At 39.4% G+C, this 18,243-nt stretch overlaps 1 protein-coding gene across 1 annotated transcript; it reads right to left on the reverse strand.

Annotated features, from left to right (window-relative positions):
- Positions 1 to 58: 58 nt before the first annotated feature.
- On the reverse strand, positions 59 to 18,036 carry gfpt2 (glutamine-fructose-6-phosphate transaminase 2). Its single transcript, XM_068582190.1, has 19 exons — positions 17,954 to 18,036; positions 16,823 to 16,930; positions 15,989 to 16,096; positions 15,713 to 15,838; positions 15,233 to 15,291; positions 13,405 to 13,539; positions 12,015 to 12,076; positions 10,102 to 10,178; positions 7,922 to 8,033; positions 7,061 to 7,224; positions 5,712 to 5,807; positions 5,383 to 5,480; positions 5,063 to 5,183; positions 4,731 to 4,888; positions 4,520 to 4,634; positions 4,185 to 4,312; positions 3,311 to 3,478; positions 3,033 to 3,194; positions 59 to 1,357 (listed from the first exon to the last, which is right to left on the reverse strand). Exons 1-19 carry the CDS (start codon positions 17,958 to 17,960, stop codon positions 1,313 to 1,315), a joined length of 2,049 nt encoding a protein of 682 aa, XP_068438291.1. The 5' UTR covers positions 17,961 to 18,036; the 3' UTR covers positions 59 to 1,312.
- Positions 18,037 to 18,243: the final 207 nt, after the last annotated feature.

Below are 18,243 nucleotides of genomic sequence, written 5' to 3' on the forward strand. Positions count from 1 at the left end.
GACACAGGTAAGGAGAAAAGAGGAATAACAACAGCACACTTTGAATAACATGCCTTTATCTATTTATTGATTGATAGTGTCTTATGTCTATAAAACACAGTATAAAATACAGACACAGTTAAAGATATGAATCACACCCTTCTAAGCCCTTATAACATTAAAATCTGATAAATACAGAATATTATTATTAAAAACCAATAAAAAACAAGTGTTATTCAAAATCACGGTACATTATGCTTTTGCTGCACAAGTGCTCTTTAAATATGTATGATTATTATCATGTAGAAAGGAAAATCTCCAACCTTTGACAAGAATAAGTATAAGGAAAGTCAGGGAAAAAAGGTTCATGATTTAACATGGACTGTCTTTGGAAACTGCATTTCTGTTAAACAGAACAGCAATACAATATATTTAAAATAAAATGAAATAACAGTAAAAATGGACTACAAACATACCAAAAGAATCAAGTAATAATGTGAAAGTCAGATCAAAGAATTTATCTCTGGTAACTGCTAAACATATTGAAGTTGTGGGGTAATGGCTCACCAAGCATGGCATAAATGTGCAGCAAAATATATATATATATATATATATATATATATATATATATATATATATATATATATATATATATATATATATATATATATATATATAATCATAATTTAGAGAACTCTCTCAAATAAAAGAGTTTAATTCCTACATTTCCCATTATTCAAAGAGGTAAGCTGCCCCCAGTGGACATACGAAAGTAAAAAAAAACAGAAAGAGAATATATCACCTTACTCATGATTGTGTGCATGCATAATGCACATTTGGTCCCCATATTGCACAACTGTAAACACTTCAATACACCATATCAATGCCTTTCTGCTAAGTCTCTAGTGCGTGTTTTCTTGGCTCATCGTGAGATAAGAAAAAGGCACAAAAAAAGGCACAGCGTGTTGGTCGCTTTGGAGGTGAGGATATCGTTTCATTGATTTTTCCGAAAAAGCCTCAATGGCACGTCCTCAGCAGTGTATTTATTGGTCAGATTTGGACTTCACATTTCTCTTCTTTTTTTTGTTAAATCATTGTACAGTATATCGCTTTATTTAATGTGTTTCTCTTAATCACACTCTCATCCTTACAAACATACACATACATACATACAAAGTGCCCAACTTCACCCTAATTTTGCCACACACACACACGCGCGCGCACACACACACACACACACACACACACACACACACACACAAGTACTGAACAAATTGCACAATTGGACTGTAAATCTATGAGCCTCCTATCTCCTCTGATGTGTTTTGCTTACTTATTCCACAGTCACAGATTTGGCCAAGTTTCTGGGAAAGTCAACCTGCAAAAAAAGAAAGTTTGTTGGAACAAATAACTTAGAGCTGTGACAAATAAAGTGCATTTGCTGTATGTTATCTACAAAACATACACTTGTTTTTGAGGCTTTAACAAACACACATTAGTAAGCTATAAAAACGTGGATAACAATGTCAAAAACACATACAATTCTGAGTCACTGACCAGTTCCTGTCCTTAAGATAAGAAAAATCACTGATTACACATGTCATAACTGTGTAAACTATTCAAGGACATAATCTTCCTTTCATCTCTTTTCTCAATGTGGATTAACATTAATCTTGCGTTCAGAAAGGTTTCACGAATATTTCATAAAAAACAACATTACATTTCAATCATTGTTAATACTACACAATTTAACCAACCAGGGGGCTGTGAACACTTGCCTGTAGGCTTCACATGCACACACACTGCCCTATGCTCCATGTGACACATTAGAATGAGAGCAGTCCCCAGAACAGACACTCCACTGAGAGTCAGTTTTCTGTATCTGTGTCACATGGGTTTCACGACTGCCCCGCCTTTTTAGGAGGCTGGAGTCAGCCTCCAGTTCTGAAGAGTGAAGCCAATGTGGATGGGTCCTAAAACATGCATTCTTGCTAGCGGCCAGCAGGGGGCGACTCCTCTGGTTGCAAAAGGAGTCTGATTGAATAGAATTCTATGAGAATATGCCCCTGCTTCTCACTTGATTATTAACTCAGTAAACATAAACATGTAAACGGGAGTTTATGGTCTCAGTCACTAGTTATGTCTTCTTTTATACATGAGGATGTTCATTTTGTAAACTAGCGCTCTGTTTAGAGTAAAAAAGACCACAAAGCGGAGAACACTTTTATCATCAAAGCCGTTTACGATGTCTCTACGTCACTCATCCACCGTCCAAATATGGTCGCTTGTGCTACATAATGCTACACTGTGAAAAACCAATCTGTTAAAATATGCAGGAGAAGACTTAGTTACGTTTGCTGTTAGCAGCCGATGGGTAGCAAAGTCCTGCTTGGATAAATAACAGAACTAACAGCTTACGTACAACAGTTGCATTGAGTTGTATTATGATGCATTAAAGCTTTCTTCAGCGAAAATGTATATTTCCAAATGCAGCTTCAGCAAGTGGAGCTTTGTAAACTGATCTGTGCAACCACTGTACAGTGTTTTAATAATTAACTAACTGCAAGCAATAAATAGCCTCCTAGAATTTTGTGCTGCATGCAAAGTACATTTACAGTGACATGTTAGTTTGATAATCATAGTCATTGTCAATTAAAAACATAAACGTTGAGAACATTGCCTGTATCTGAACTTCAGATTTAGCATATTATCAATAAAACTAATATTCAACCATTTTAAATTGATAGGAAATTAAATAGCAAAAACATAATATGTAAGTACACCATGTTTTAGAGTAATTATGCATTTAAATGTCCTATTTCTAATCAGTTTCGGATATTAATTACATTATTATGGTTATAATTTTCATAACACAACTTGATATGTGACAATAGCTACGGACCTTTTCAATATCTCATGACCGTCACCATCACCGTATATTTGTAAGATCGCCCTCATTTGGATGATAAAACGGCTATGCTTTACGACTCAAAACAATCGTGAAAGCAAAAATACAAATTCTCACTCTCGATGAAAACAGTCAGATTACTTACGTCATATCCTCGCAGGACGGCCAAGTGGAAGGACAGGAGCTGCAGGGGGATGACGCTGAGGATTCCCTGCAGACAGTCCACAGTATGCGGCAGCTCGATGGTGTGGTAGGCCATCTGACTGATCTCAGGGTCGTCCTCGCAACAAAGGATGATGGGCCGACCCTGATGGAGAGAGAGTGAGTCACGAGCAAAAACATCAGTCAATCGAGAAAGTGTCCGGGTGTGTTTCTCCGTGCCTGCAGGTCTGTTACAGTAGAAAGAGGTTTTTCAGGACCTACCGATCTGGCAGTGACTTGTTGCAAAGCATTCTGGCACTTGGTGTAGCAGGCGTCTCTCATAATGATCATGATCACCGGCATGTCTTTGTCTATAAGTGCCAGAGGACCGTGCTTCAGCTCCCCGGCCAGGATGCCCTCAGAGTGCATGTAAGTGATCTCCTTGATTTTCTGCATTGGAGTGAAAAAAAATGAAACCAGCTCAGAACATCATTCTAGATGATAACATGACACCATTTTCTATTGAGATTATCCATTGAGATTTTTAAACTAATTTACAAGGAGGTCCTGACCAAGATGAGTGTGTAAAAGAGTCACAAAACGCCACACAACAACACTAATAACAGACAGACAGCAAAAAGTTAAAAACAACATTTAAAAATCACAACAAAAAGACTTAAATAGAAGCAGCAAATTGCATCAACCCAATAACTGTCATTCAGTTTCAGCACTAGAACATTCAGTGCTCAAATAATCTTTAGTCCGATTTATAAAACAATCTAAAATGTCTTTGTATCTTACACCAACATGAATGTCCAAAATCTTAAAAAACACATTTACTAAGAATGGAGCGGGTTCTAGGAATGTCATACCCAACTTGTCTGTTTGATTGGAGGCTACAGCTACTGACAGCTTGTGGTTTCAGTAGAAAACATTGATAAGGAAGCAATTTGTGTCATCCGACCTTAAGAAGACAAATGTTCTATTCTACGGTTGTGAATGGAGGACACATACAGCACTACCAACATTTAAACTCTGTGTTTTTTCTGTCAATAAAAGGTCATTTGTTGCATCTACATTGTGTTCATGTTTCATACTATTTTAAGAGAAGGGAATTGCAGTTTTTTGATGGATTACTCTGGTACTATCAACTTACCAGCGCCCCCTCGAGGCAGGTGGCGTAGTGGAAACCTCGGCCCATGACCAGAAGTGATTTTTGTTCATAGAGTTCATCGGCGATGATCTTGATCTTCTGATCCAGAGCCAACACCTTCTTTATCAGCTCTAAGAGAGAAGAATACTTAGTGGTGTGGAGGTGGAGGTATTATGGTCACACAGGGAATTTGAGTGCACATTTATTCCAACATACACAGCAATTTGTTTTGGTCAAACATAGTTTAGCATCTGTCAGTTTGCATTAAAGATACTGTGGCTCTTGTTGAGACCACGAAAGCTTTGCATTTCTGATTGATTTGTGTTTTTCTGACTGACCAGGTAGCACCCGGAAGCCTTCAATGATCTCCACTCTTCTCTGCTGTAGGGAGAGCCTGTCCTCGCTCATCATGAGGCCAAACATGGTGAGGGCCACAAACTGGCTGGTATAGGCCTGCATCACATTCACAAGAAACACTTATATTTAACCTGTCTTTGTTACATATTGCTGTTGCCAGATTGTGATTTTTTTTTTTTTTATAAAACATACCTTGGTGCTCGCCACTCCTATCTCAGGCCCAGCATTGACGTGGACTCCGCAGTCCGTTTCTCTACAGATGGAGCTGCCCACAGTGTTGGTTATACCGACTGTCAGAGCACCTTGACCCTTGCAGTAGCGTAGCGCCATTAAGGTGTCTGCTGTCTCTCCTGAGGAAGCAGAAGGAGTGATTTAATATGCTTACAATGCAGAATTACAGCACAATAAGGCCACTACTGGAGGTAAAACACAAAAACATGATAATACAGACTTCACACAGCGCCATGGTGTTTTTGAAACGATGACCTCAGAAGCCATATAAGGTTCTTGTGTTTTGTTTTCACCTGACTGACTGATGAAGAAGCAAACATCGTCTCTAAAAACAGGCGTGTTGCGGTCCAGGAAGTCACTTGCCAGCTCCACCATGACAGACAGCTCGGTCAGCTCTTCAAGAATCTGTCTGGTCTGAAAATTAAAGGTAACAAAAGCACAATTTTACAAGCAGTAATTATTATTTTTTATTTTAGTTTTATCTTTATATATATAAACAAATAATAATAATAATAATAATAATAATAATAATAATAATAATGATAATAATAGCTGTCTTTTTCACATAATGACATCGTTTTTATCTCAGTCAGTTTTTGATAACTCTACTCACAGCCACTGCAGCGTGGAAGCTCGTGCCGCAGCCAATCACAATTAACCGTCTGCATCGCTTGATTTCTTTCAGGTGGTCCTTCAGCCCACCGAGACTCACTGAGGAAATAAATGGGAGTTCCATGATTGTGCATTTAAATGAGGGCTAATACATGTATTAGTCTCTGATTTCGACTTCGTTCAAATTAGACGGATGCAACAAACTGCAGTATCCTGTATCCTGTATTAGTCCCTGCTAATATTGATACAAGGGATTGTGAACCTGCTCAGGTGCCCTACACATATCTTTCAAGATTGAAGGCAGGGCAGGTTTGAAAGGTCATCAATCACCTGTGTTAGTATCAAAACAAATCCGTCCTCTCATGGTGTTGACGACTGACTCCGGCTGCTCAAAGATCTCCTTCTGCATGAAGGCATCAAAATTACCTGCAAAGAGAGGAGCATATTATTGCATCAGCTTATATCGTGAGAACTTGAGTCTGTGTTAAAAAGAGGCTGAAAAACGGACAGCTGCAGTTTGTCTTCACTTTCAGCCAGCAGATGGCGAGCAAGTCTAAATGCTCCACTTGATCTGTAGGTCTGTATTGACGTTCTCAGTGTATTCAGTAGGCACGGTTGAAAAATACTTAATATAAAGTGTAAGCGTTTCTAGAGTGTTGTGGTTGACTGGCCCTGTCATTTTCCTCACTTTTTAAGCAAGAGAAGAAGTCCAACCATGTGTCTAATAAGAAAGGTTATAAGCTGTTGTGTCAGTTTCTTGTGGAGGCATTGTGTTGTTTAGACTAGGTAACTAAGACGAGGCACACACCTCCATCTGTGACCTTGTTTCCACGGTACAATTGAAGTTGGAGGGATTTTTTTTTTTTACTAAACTCATGTTACCCCTGTGGTGTCAGGTTTGTTTCCCGTTACTGTTTGACAGTGGTGGGTCGTCAGGGCTTGCCAAGCCTTCTCTACTGGCCTAAACAGAATCACAAAGTTATAGCTATTTTATAATTTGATTGTTTTTCACAAATACACAACATGTATTATAATTATTTTTCCCTATTAGCTTATTTTCTCATTGAACAGCTCGTCTTCCTCTGCTGCTCTGCTTCCATGTTTGGCAGTAAAGATCCTCACTGGAGTTCATGAAGCGCACCAATAAACTGAACAACCACGTCATTGTACTGTTTCTTAACAAAGAGCGGCGGATGGACATTGTCTTTATTAAGAACAGCATCTGGTGAGTGAGCTACTTTTTCTGCTTTTTGTCTGCACATATTTATGTATACAATATCAGACGGCGCATAAGGGAGAGGTTGAAAATGCATGGCCTGCCACTGCTGTTTCATGCATTCATTGAAAGAAAACCAAAAAATCAAAATACTTGTTCACTGATCCCTGTATGTCATATTGCGCATATTCTCCAATAAAGTATAAATATATATAAAAAAGAAGAAAGAAAACAGAGGTTAGTGAGAGTGTTTTTTTTAAACAATATGGAGTCTGACCTGAAAGTACAATGTTTTATTCATCAGTAAGATCTGTTGGAGGCTGAGTTCTTAATGCTCTCTTGTATGTTTTTTACAAATCCTCTTTGAGCTAAACTACCTGTCTCAAATATTTTAAAATATAAGCAATGTATTGTCCTCATATCCACCAGATAACACAATTATCTTTTTGACACACTATCTGACCTTTCATGATCTGTTGCAGCTCCATCTGCAGGGTCTGGATTGCCCTCACTGGATCCTCCCCAACCTGATGTTTCATCCTGTGGATGGAGAGCTTCCCCCCGGTCACCACTGCCATGTCATTATCTTCCAGGTACAGCACCTTGTTGGTGTGCTCAATGATGGCACTGTGGGTATGAATAATAGATTGGATATAATTAGTGGCCTTAATCACCATGACATCACTTATTGGTTTGTATACTAGGGTTTTGAAGCCTTGAGTTTGGCATTTTGCTCTCTGCCATCTTTTTTTTTTTGTGACACAAGAGGTTGGAGCTAAGCAGAACCAAATGTTGAATAAGACATTTTTAGACAACAAAAAGGGTATTTATTAACTGAGGATTAAAGATCCATTAGACAAAAAACAGACCAAAAAAAAGAACATTATGCTGTAATGAAGAAGACTAGAGACTAAAGCAATTTAGGACATATACTCATGTTTACAATGTTTACTGGGGTAATAAATCAAGTGGGAATAAGTTATTTTCTCATATACTTTTATACAATCAGACTTATTTTTGCAACCAGAGGAGTCTCCCCCTGCTGGCCAGTAGAGAAAATGCAGTTTTAAGGTGCCACCACATTGGCTTCACTTTCAGAACTGGAGGTTGCCATCTGGTAGATAAGATGGATACATGTGATGAATTGATGACTACGTCCGCTAGTCTAGTGATGACACAGGGTACTAAACCGCTTTCTTTTCTTATTATTTTTACTTTTTGTATTATTACGTTGATAGATAGGGTAGAGAGAGACAGGGACAGAGACATTAATAACATGACAAATACAAATCTAATTATTCAACAAACTACACAGACATCTCACCTGGCATCGGAGGCAAAGTAATACTCCACAGGCCTGCCATCCCCCACCGAGTTGATGGTGCTGTCACGACGGTTGTGGCTGTTCTTCTCCTGGACTTCCTCCTTGTGATTAGCTATAGGGTAAGAAGTCAGAGGTCAAGGTTCAGAGGTCGCACAGTCACTGTGAACGACTAAAACAATCAAGATGTGCTCATCTATTGAATTCTTCCTCTCAACTTCCAGATGGAGTTAAGTCACTGCTGCTGTGAAATGGCTATGTCGAGGAATTTTTCCATTTTACGTGAAGTCCAGAAAACGTTCAATAGATAACATCAGTTACTACGAGACAGAATATTTTTATAACAGATCTATTGCTAGAAATTGCCATTAGAAAAAAAAACCATCTGCCATCCACTCTCCAGTAAATGTTCTCTGGGATGGCAAGACCATGATCTTATTTGGTAATTCTAGTATTTTATACATTGTTTCAACAAAAAGGATTTTTAAAGAAGATGTATGTTGAAAGAGATATTAGTCAATAAATGAAAATATAACGCCAAAGTGAATTGAAAGGACCTTTTTCAACCATTAAACAACACACCCTGCTTGACCCACTTATGGCCCCAACCTTTGTCTGGTCTTAAACCATTAGAGAAGAAAGTATTTTAAATGTACAGATAAAGCAGTGAAGACACAGTACAAGAAAACAACTAGGTTGTACCTAACAACGTAAAATCATAACAGCAGATGCTTTTTGTAATAAGCGTGTCTGAAATATTTTAAGAAAAACTCTGGTAACTCTAGAAGTCAGAATCACATTCTTTAGCCTCTCTCCTGATAAATGTCCAAAGGACAAACAACACTCTGAAAATACACCAAAAAAAAACCCTGGCAACATTTTAGGAAAATTGTTGAACAGAATTATTGCACAATTGATAACAAAAGCCCCAAAACATCTTGTTTTTCTTCTGCAGTTAGCCAAGAGCCTCACTTATGTGGGACTTGTTACAGTTCATATGAGGAAATCAAGAGTGAGTAAATATTACACTTGTTATCCAGGAAGAAAGTAAAGCGAGAAGATACTCGCATGAGGCTTTAAGGATACTGGTTATGCGTACTCTCTGCATATCTTTCTCAATCATATATTTCAGCAACACTTTTGATGACGCCCATGTCTAGTGCTTAATAAACATACACACTTTGTGTTATAACCTGCTTGGATCACAGTATAATTACAATTATAAGCATTATAATACTTGATAATTGCTGATTCGCATACTGACCTGATTTGCATGGATCATATTGTAATTTGAATGGGTGCTTTTAGTGAAAAATAAAAATAAAAAATAAATAAATCTATGCCAGAGCATAACCAAAAGTTGTAAGATTCTTTTTTACTTTTCTTAAAGCAAACAATGCCCACTTAGAGAAACTATCAATATATGACTATGGAATTATTATCATTATTCATAATCTGTTATGATTATTGTTGCATTATGAATATTAATGCTTATAACTGTATTTACTGTTCTATTAGTTTATAATGCATTATAGACATGGGCATCAGTGAAAGTGTTGCAATTTTAATGAAAAAAGCAAAACCAACAATTCATTTATCCAACTAACAAGTATAACTGGAGGCAATAAAGTTTGATTGAACGTATTCATATGTGCCATAAAGCTCCATTGTATCCACTAAACTATTACAAATGAGCCAATGAGCCACACTGTTGCACTGTGTTATATATCGCTTCATTAAGATCAACATGGGCAGTGCAGTTTATTTTGAGTCAGCTCCACAAACACCGCCCGGCTGGCTGGAAATAGTCCCCAACAAATATTTAGTCCTGTTTGAGTTTGCACTGAACCGTCCAGGTGCTTCAGGAACTGATTATGTATTTATATATATGTATATAAATACATAATCAGTTATATATATATATATATATATATATATATATATATATATATATATATATATATATATATATATATATATATATATAGTGTCTCTCTTTAAACTTTTAAGATGTGTTTGAAAGTAGACTGTTAATTAAATGTATGCTGATTAATTGAAATATAATTAAAATACTCCCTCTGCTTCAGTGAATGTGTGCACCTACATATTCTCTGTCCGTGAGCGGGCAGAGGTGTAGGGTGCAGTGTAAGCAGGTAATGTCAGACTGAAACAGGGCTCACTACCGTTGTACTGGATGGGGATGTTGTCCGTCGTCAGCTCGAGCTCGCTTCGCACCCCGATGAGCAATGGACTTCCTCTCCTGCCGGGGCGAGTATGAAGCAGGCCGGGAAAAAGTGATGGAGAGAAGATGAGGGAGAGAAAATGGGAGACAGGATTAGGGCTTGTAGACACACAACAATGCCATACACATACACTCTCATGTGGAGCTTTATGTAATTGTTTTCTTCCCTGGACCATCTCAAACTCTTTCTTTGTAACATTAGTTTTTCATTCTTTTGTACATAATCCTAAGGTTGGTTGTGTCCCTATGCAGGAGCTCCACTGTATTCCAAATATACTATAAACGTTCTAATCTTGAACATCAGACAAGTAAAAAAATCCTCAATTTGTCTACATCCCACTTGGATTTGCTCACAGTTCCTGGACCGAGTCACTGCGTCTTCATTGGCTACTAATCCCACGTGGGCTTCTACTATTGGCAGTGGAGGCAGAAAAAGTGCAACCACATCTCGATGTAGAAAGGTGAGGGAGGAGGGTGTACGGAGACTAACTTGAATACTAACTTTCATAATCACCCTGTGACCACAGTGCGAACAGGATATTAAAACAAAACCACTTCACGACCAACAATTATTATGAGTTGTTATGACAACAACACTCGAGAAACCATGTCCAAATGGCCTTTCTTTATTTCTTGTCTTCCGCTGTCTGGAACTCCCTTTTCTCTCCGTTAGCCATTCTCCGGGGATCGGCTACGTTGACGCAAGACCACTGGTTGTTTTAAGGGGTGTGGGGTTGAAGAGGGAACGCATGCAAACAGAAACATGTGGTGGCCATCCAATACAATATTTACCCTGAGGGAGAGATGGGAAGGAGGGACGCAAAGGGATGGAAGATCGAGTGTAAGTAAGAGAGAGAAAGAAAGAAAGAAAGAAAAAAAGAAAGAAAGAAAACGGAAGAACAATAGATTGAGAGAAAGTTAAAGAAAAGAAATCTGAGGAAAAAAAAGAGTAAAAGTCCTGCCAGGAGGTTGATGCTTGGCGACAAAGTGTGGGTGGTGACGAGTATCACTTTATAATTACAAACATCCCTCTATTCTGGGAAACAATGCTGAGTATTCAACAACCCCCCGAAAATGCATTGAGTAATCCAAAGATGTGCAATATATTGACATCAGAATATTTTCCCCAGACACTACAGGCACACAATAGACCAACGAGATGCTAAAGTTCCCTGCAGCAGGTGTTGGCCTGCGCCATAAGTAACAGCCCACTTATTACCCCTCACTTTGTTGCCCGTTTGGCCTCCGCCTGTTTCCCTCTGTCATTCCCGACGCTCCAGAAATCTTCCTTTCCCCTAATCCACGATGGCTCTGATGAACCAGGAAATGTACAAATTCAAATAAAAGTATATGAAGTGATTAACCCTTGAGTCTTTCAACATTCTGACAGGGGCCTTTTCCCGGCAGCAGAAAACGAAAACTCTTGAGTCTTTTCGTTAATGAGTCACAGAGAAGCCAGTAAAGAGGCCAGAGGCCCAGGAGGAAGAGAAGGAACCAGATTTTTACCTCTGCCGAAGTCTTAAGACGCAGATAGCACCGACACACGCAGGCAGACGGGAACTTCCACACATTCACGCAGAAAACATCTCCTTTTTCCATCATATGCAAAGCAGTTCCACAACAGTCATACCATGTCACATGTATCCGATAGATTAGATAAGCCACGGTCTCCTCAAAGCATATTTAAGATCGCTTCCATCATGTAATAACAGGGATTACTTATCTCCAATGAGTCACGCTTATTGCTCGGACACGGGACCAAATGTGAAGTGAACTGTCAGTGCAGTGTGTGTGTGTGTGTGTGTGTGTGTGTGTGCGTGTGTGCGTGTGTGTGTGTTTATGTGTGGTACTAACCTGGTGGACACAGCCTCTGAAGGGAAATGACGGCTTTTAAACACCAGAGCGAAGGCCCCCTCCTGAGACCAAAAGAAGCAAAGGAAATACTGAGTTTACATTCGTTTCATGAAAGACTGAACTGCAGCAACGTGGAAGTCGACTGAAGAACAGTATCATATTATATGACAATAAAAACATAAAGGCCAAGTTAGTCGTGTATTCCTGCAAAGAATGTAAACTTTAAGAGAAACATTTTCGGGACACAAGCAAACGTCTCTTCTGACCCTGTGGGGTTCGAGAGAGTGGTAAAAGTAGTGGTGTACGGAATGGGGGGGTAAAATAAATAAGACCTCTATTGTACAACATCAGCTGGGTTTCAAAAGCCCCAACTTGCTGTCTGCAGTGGTTAGAAGCAGACCCGGCTTGGATTGTGTTGCAAGAGGAAGACGAGGGGAGGGTGTTGTGGTTGTGACGCTGTTGTCTGGTTCCCATTACCACAAATCCAAAATGGCTGCTTGTGCCTCCTCTGTTCTTCCAAGGAGAGAGAAGCAGTTCCAATCAAAGTGTTAAGATCTGACGCATGAAAGTCACAAAATGAAGCAGAGAGGCTTGACCCATCCCACCTGAAAAAACTGATGATGTCACCTGTGATGCTGTTTAGACGGTTACGATAGAGACAGTTGTTGTGAGGGTGTACAACGTTTCAATGAAGAGGAAATGCAAACTTTTATTTAAAAACTGAGCACATGAGTGTGTGAGTGTCGGTGAATGGTTGGTAAGATATTTTTTGACACTAAACTGGAGGGCTTTAGTTTTCAGATCCAGAAGCTGGTAATAAAAAGTTCCATCCCTTCACATAGAGCTGAAGTAAAAAAGCCAAGACACGGTGTCTCACTGGTAGAAGTACTCTGATCCTTTACTTAAATAATAGAAGAAATACCAAGGTCTCAGGATACTTCATTACATGGACAAGTCCGATAGTAAACATTTTATTTAAGTAGAGTACCGAAATATCATCAGCAAAAAGAGATCTAAGTATTAAAAAGTAAAGTAGCTTCTTTAACACTTTTATTATTTTATAGAATAATACATGGTCCTGTTTTTATCACTGATGTATACATAAAATACCATGTTGATGTGGAGGTTTGTTAATGTGGAGCCAATTTGAGATATTTTAGAGATGAGATGAGTAGTATAACATTGTATCGTATAAGCATATGTTTTGTTATTGAGAGTAAAACGTACAATATTTCTTTCTGCAATGTAGTGGAGTAGAACTAAAAGGTGGCGTAACATGTAAAGAATGTCAGAATTGTGATTAAATTAACTTACTGAGATTACTAGCAGGGGATACGCTGTTTTATTGTGGTAGCAGTAAATTATGTGTTGCTACGTGTGAGCTACTCACCAGCTGCTGGATGACTCTCTCCACCAGGGTGGAGAAGGAGATGCTGTCATTCTCTCGGTTGTCGTAAACATATTTGGTCAATTTCGGGATCACCTCTGTGTCTGTCTCTGACTCAAACTCATATCCCTTGTTGATCTAAGGAAGGCACAGTTAATATGAATACAAACATAAACAACGGGAGCAGAAACTGTTAGTCAGTGCAAGATCAGACTGTTTTTCAAAATTCTGGTAACTTTTAGGTACATAAGTTTGGTGACAGTACAAAGATATAACTTATCAAAATGGAATCTAAATATCACCAAACAAAAAGGTAAAAGCCTCCAGTTTTTCTATTCTGCATGTCGCTGATTGAAATATTCAAACAAGAAACCATGTCGGGAGTGGGATCACACCACTCGCAACATCAAAACGAGGCAGGGGTGCAAAGTTGGGCCGTCAATCTCCACTTCCCCCTTCTTCCGGCCCCCTCGCTCGGACCTCAATCATCTATAAACTTTAAACTCTACCATCCTTTTGATCTCAACTACACACCTGTAAAGTTTCGCGTCCACTAACAGACAGAAATATAAACACCTGGCAAATAACTTTAAACCCATACAGCAGGTATGACTAACAACATTGCTGTTGCTGTGGCTGAAACTACACAAAGATGTTTGTTCAAATTGCTGTGGTAATTGTATTGGGCTTCCATTTACATTTGTTCACTACTTGCATAGATAGCATATTTCCATTTATTTGTTCAGCTTCGGCGTCCTTGTCTGTAGCTGTTAATACTACTTCTGTGTGAGAGAGATGCCATTGAGAGAGATGCAAAAGAGCCCTTGCAAGAGTCACACTTGAGAGATTGTCTTATGTCAATATGTTGTGTCAACAACTAGCTACTTCAAGGGCCTGTGTGTAGGATTTGGCATCAGAAGACAGGTTGCAGATTGAAACTTCTCTCGGGTGTCAAGGTGTAAGGGAACTACATGGGTTTACGTGAAAATGCAAAAACCTGAATGGCTCCAGCTAGAGCCAGTGTTTGGTTTGTTCACTCTGGGTTCCTGTAGAAACATGCAACAAAGTGGACTCCATGACCCTGCTCTGTGTGCAGGTTTAAATGGCTAAGATCTCCAGTGCTGTATTTGTTAAAGTGACTACATTACACGCTAACGTTGCGGGAACTAATTGAGTAATTTCACTCAATATTTGTATGTGCAACATTGGGGGAAAAGTGCTATTTTAGCAAGAAAAAGGTTATTTTAGATTTGAATAATTTGATTGTCTCCCTCCATCGATAAGTATTCTACTAAACAACATATTTTCTATATTGGTTTTATCAATGATTGAGATTTGACTTTTGCCCAAGTACAGTGTCGCAACAAGTCCCTCCTTAGTTAATGAGTAATACTGAATAATGTTGCCTATAGATAGTTGTAGTGGTGGCAGCTTAAGGGATTTATAAACAAAAGAAAGGTAGTATGTAAATCTGTTTTTAGTGTGTGTATTTTATGAAATTAACTTATTTGACAAACTTAGCTTACAGTGGCTAAATGCAGCAGTTTACAAACCCAGCTGCACAAACAAATTGATTCTACTTGTGTATGAACTATACATTATACACAAGTTTACAGTTTTCTAACCTGTAAACAGAACAGGATTTTAAACAGTGGACTGGGCATACCATTCCTCAAATGAGCATGAAAGACTTTTCATGCTCATTTGAGGAATGCTGTGCTTCTCAAAGAGACGGTGACGGAGCCGCTTGCCACTGACGGACATGGGGCAGCTCGGAAATGTCACTCAGCAACGTTGAAGCACAGTTGTTTGTTCACAAGAAATTACTTACCAAGTATGCCTTCAGCTCTTTGTAGTTGGTGATAATGCCATTGTGGATGACGACAAACTCTAAAAAAAGAAAACGTCAGTGAGAGTGAGCAGAGGGGCTAAAGGTCAAAAACTATTACATTACATTATTGACACGCCTCTGAACATGGCACACTAATGACAAAGAGATGGGTTTGAACAGAAGGTATGCTATATTAAGGTATGGAGTATATTGACTATTCCAGTGATATGATGAGATGTGTAAGCTGGATGATAATAAAGTCCTTCAAAACATGATCTTCAAAGAGTCGCAGTAATTTTTTTCCCTTTTCTTTCTCCAGATTTTTTCAGGAATCTACAGTGTTTCATTAAAATCACAAAACTGACATTAATGTTGGTATTTCTACAGTATGTTTAGCATAGATTTCCTGTTGGTTAAGCATGGGTGTTACACTAATTTAATGAACACTGAACTGGTTATGTGAGCAAGAAAGAACATTACCGTTTTCCTTGTCGGAGCGATGAGGGTGGCTGTTGACAGGGCTGGGCTCTCCGTGTGTCGCCCAGCGAGTGTGAGCGACGCCAAAGTGGGTGTTCAGCTCCTCATCCAGGTCCAGTGAGTCTTTCTCTGAACAGGCAAAAAAAAAAAAAAAAAACATCAATCACTTTACTGACATGACCTTGAAGAGACTTACAGGGACCTTTTAAGTACAGTCATCAAAATTCAATCATTAGAAACTATATTTTACAAAGAACATATGACCCTGCATGAACCCACTGTAAAGCTCTTCATCCAGAGCCTTGACCTTCCCCTTCGTCTTGAATATGCAGGTGGTGTTATTGTTGTAATCGGTGTCCGTCTTCTTCGGACCATCCACAGCGATGCCTTCCAAAAGACAGGAGGAGAATGAAATATATACTTTCGGGGGAAAGAAAGCACACAGATCCAAAGCCTTCCATATAATAGTAACAAGAATTTGAAAGTAACTTCCTCATGAAAAAAAGGCAGATAGATAAGTTATGAGTAGTGACCCAGTATTTAATAGGTTACAGTATTACTTATTGTGGGTGTGTCAACTTCAATATTAATGTATATTGAGAGCCAGAAACCAAGACCGCTCGCCTTCGCAGAAGGTGCATGTTTTCAAACGTGTCGGATCCAGCTATACATTTTAGGAGTTTTAAATGAAATAAATAAACAAACTGCCCAATTAATGAACATTGTTAATAATATAATGTAAACAATATCAAATGAGTTATACTTCATGTACGCAACTGTAGATACAGGTATTGGCTTGTTATACCAGTTTTGCTTCATTTCAGTTCAACAGCTTACCCATTTCACAGGTAACATGACTCATGCAACGAATGAGGCTCCAAATCATCTACATTTCTGGCAGATTGTGTTTCTTCATGCTTTGATTGCCGATTGCAAATATTTCCCAGATTTAATTTTTTAAGGACGTGACACAAGTACTGCCAAAAAGTACTGTAAGCTTTTGTACACTGTGTGTGTGTGTGTGTGTGTATGTGTGTGTGTGTGTGTGTGTGTGTGCGCGCGCGCGCGCGCGCGTGTGTGTGTGTGGCAGCGCTCTGAGGCCGAGTGTCCTACCTGCTGAATCGTACCCTCTGTACTCCAGCCTCAGCAGTCCCTTCACCAGCGTCTCATATATCTCCCTTCTAGTGCGAGGCACTTGGTAATTCAGATAGGCAAAAATCCCTTTTAGAGAAGGAGAGAGAAACAGAAGTGAACCCGTGTCGGCAGAGTTCACATGAGGAGAGCACAGTTGCATCCTTTTATCTGAGGATGTAAGGATTTCATTTATAATGTTGGCAATAGATGACATCAATGTCCACCTTTTTGAGACGATTGATGAGAACCACGGTTGATCGATCAACGAGGTCAACTCATAGCTTCTGTTATATTTTTCATTATTATTAAAGTCGACATAATATGTATACTCTTCACCTTACACGGATAGATATGTTTGGGAAGGACACGGACGCACAAGAGGCTGTTTGTGAGAGCAGAAATGGCATCTCATTACATGTAATAGCATGAGTCGGTCAAGCTCTTGCATCTTCTTTCAATGAAAACTATATGTTTTTGTGAGTGTGTGCGGAGGAATTTTCCGGGAAACTCTCCTCCCGCAAGCACACAGCTGACCATTGACGGTCGCACATTGCACTCAGTGTTGGAGCAGCCAGGTAGGCATGCAGGCTGCTGTACACTCAGACAGTCTTGGCCTCTTCCTTGTGGACACCAGGAGAGTAAGGAGGGTCGTTAAAGATTGACTTTCGGTCGAAAGTGTTGCACGCGAGGCTACGAGTGCGTCAACTTAAGTGGCGGGTGGACATGCCTCGCGCCTTGAACGCAACATGATGATGGTTGATGTTAAAGTAACTGGTAGGACTTGCCTGTCAACATTCGTGAGAGGAAATACTGACACGTCGCAACTGCGCGTAAAGCGTCTCAGAAATTCACACGGATCAGAAAACAGAGCCATCCATCTGACTGTTTCCCTTCAGAATTCATATTTTCACCGTGACTATAAGAGGATAACTTCACGAGACCAATTGTGTCGTAACTTATATTCCTCGTTTCAGCGCATCACACGCATGTAATCGGTGTCAGAGCACTGGCCAATGCGGGAGCCCGTCAAGGCAATTCTTGTGCGTAAATACATTTAAATTCCCTCCAACTAGTTTTTAAACACATTTACTCGATATAAAGCGAACTTACCACACATGACTCAAGCTTTGCCTTTGCTGCTGGACACCTTTTCTGAGAGACAACGACTTGTAGTTTCCCTGTTGGAGTGATGCTTCTGCCTTGTTAAATCCAAACCGAGTACACACGCCCACTAGTCCTGCTGTTTCCTGGAGAAGCAGCGGCCCCGCCCCCTTAACGTCGTCACCACTTCACCTGTCACAGATTGATAGGCGCCTATACACTCGATTAATTGTCGACCTGCATGTTAACGTCAGCAGTATTCAAGAAGGAGTTTGTCCTCTTTTTCTTGAGGAGCTGGT

Source organism: Clinocottus analis, unplaced genomic scaffold (genome assembly GCF_023055335.1).
Source record: "Clinocottus analis isolate CAN_PGR_092001 unplaced genomic scaffold, fCliAna1.0.p SCAF_10, whole genome shotgun sequence".
Classification (NCBI taxonomy): domain Eukaryota; kingdom Metazoa; phylum Chordata; class Actinopteri; order Perciformes; family Cottidae; genus Clinocottus; species Clinocottus analis.